The 1,913-nt window shown below is 43.9% G+C and overlaps 1 protein-coding gene across 1 annotated transcript; it reads right to left on the reverse strand.

The window, feature by feature from the left end:
• Positions 1–372: 372 nt before the first annotated feature.
• Positions 373–1,326, reverse strand: LOC110201838 (olfactory receptor 6N2). The gene has a single exon (XM_020977717.1). It carries the CDS (start codon positions 1,324–1,326, stop codon positions 373–375), a length of 954 nt encoding a protein of 317 aa, XP_020833376.1.
• Positions 1,327–1,913: the final 587 nt, after the last annotated feature.

Raw genomic sequence — 1,913 nt, forward strand, 5'->3', positions numbered from 1 at the left:
GGTAATGAGCATAGGGCAGAGGAATCCAAGTTTTCCAGTAGTGGGTCACATGTGTGGCCATACAAATTTCTACTTGATCAATTTCATGAAAGAGAATGTACTTTTCTAATGAATGTGAACATTGTCTAGAATTTAGCCACACAGACAAAATTTCAGGTGGTTTGGCCAGTTCATGTAGTAGCTGACTACATGAGACTTAAGATCTCAGGGGAGCTCCATTCTAGAATTAAGGGGTGCATAGTGGAAAGTTGAGGCCTAGAATACCGGGTGTGGTCACTGATAGGTGGGGCCAGTGGCAGATGGGACCTGGATGTGCAGAGCTGGGAAGGGCGTGATTCATTGATCAGGGCAAGATGAGATCGGTAATGAAAACTAGGTGTGGATAGTGCTGGCCAGGGTCCCCTGCCGGAGGATGGTCCTCTTAATGGCTTTCATGATCTCTTTGTTGCGGAGGCTATAAATTACAGGATTGACCAATGGTGTAAGCACAGAGTAGACAACAGCCAAGGTCCGGTCAAGTGTCAGTGAGTAGCTTTTCTTCAGTCGTACATACATAAAGATGATGCTGCCAAAAAAAATTAACACCACTATGAGATGGGAGGCACAGGTAGAGAAGGCCTTTTTCCGCCCTGATGCTGTCTTGATCTTTAGGACAGCCCCAATGATCCGCCCGTAGGATGCCATGATGAAAAGGAAGGTGATAATGATAATGAAGGTATTGATGGCAAAGTCCACCAGAACATTGGTGGATGTGTCCTTGCAAGCCAGACTCAGCAGGGGTGGAAAGTCACAGAAGATGTGCTGGATCTCATTGTAGCCACAGAATGGGAGTTTGGAGACCAGGATAACTTCAGAGATGGGGCATAGGAAACCACAAGTCCAACAACTTGCAGCCATCTTGGCACAGAATGTTGGGGTCATGATTGCTGGGTAGTGAAGGGGCCTGCAGATAGCCAGGTACCTGTCATAGGCCATGGCTGTAAGGAGGTAGCATTCAGAGGCCCCTAGGGAATGGAAGAAGTAGGTCTGCAATAGGCAACCTGCAAAGGAAATTGTCTTTGTCTCACTAAGTAAGTTGGCCAGCATCTTGGGGATTGTGGTGGCTGTATACCATAGCTCCAAGAAGGAAAGGACACTGACAAAGTGATACATGGGTGTGTGGAGGGCAGAGTCAAATCGGATGACCAGGAAAATGAGCAAGTTGCCAAAAATAGTGAAGAGGTAGGCCAGCAACAACAAGGCAAAGAGCCAAACCTGGATGTCATCCACATTGGGGAAACCAAGGAGAACAAACTCATTAACTGTTGTGTGGTTATACTGCTCCATGGAGATCTAGTATCCTGTAATGAAGAGAATGAATGAGGAAGACTTTGAGCTGACAGTGCTGAGCAAACACCCCTTCTCTGGAAAACCTTCTGTGATTTTCCCTCACTCTATTATCAAGCTACTCTCTGGCCTTCCCCAGTTCATACCTCATAAGCCTAGTATGCCTTACCATGAAATTGCAATTCTTTCCTTGGATGTATGATCTGAACTTTACTAATTGACTAAAATCTGATCTCCCAATTCCCTTTTTTAATTATTGTTTTCTGTGCTCATTTAACTCTTTCCTTGACATTCCAATCATACATCATTCTTATTTCATGTTTACCCTAAATTTCCATGTAGTTTGAATTCTATGAAGGAAAACTTTTTTTTAAATTATTTCACTCTTGTACTTATAAAGTCCCCATCCTAGCCCAAGAAGAGCTTGAATTTAATTTAATCAGTCTTCTAGGGCTAAGTGGGAAAGAGGAGAAGAAAGAAAGAAGGAGAGGCAGACAAGAATTGAATCCAGAAGCTGGCCAGGATAGAGAAGATGAACATTTTACTGACACTTTTTTCCAAAGCATCCCTGCATGGCTTCTTTATTA

The sequence above is a fragment of the Phascolarctos cinereus genome, unplaced genomic scaffold (assembly GCF_003287225.1).
Source record: "Phascolarctos cinereus isolate Bilbo 61053 unplaced genomic scaffold, phaCin_HiC Scaffold_5;HRSCAF=322, whole genome shotgun sequence".
Lineage (NCBI taxonomy): Eukaryota > Metazoa > Chordata > Mammalia > Diprotodontia > Phascolarctidae > Phascolarctos > Phascolarctos cinereus.

Bases quoted from the DNA above. Each gene is read 5' to 3' on its own strand.
- LOC110201838 (XM_020977717.1), bottom strand. From the start codon at position 1,326: ATGGAGCAGTATAACCACACAACAGTTAATGAGTTTGTTCTCCTTGGT.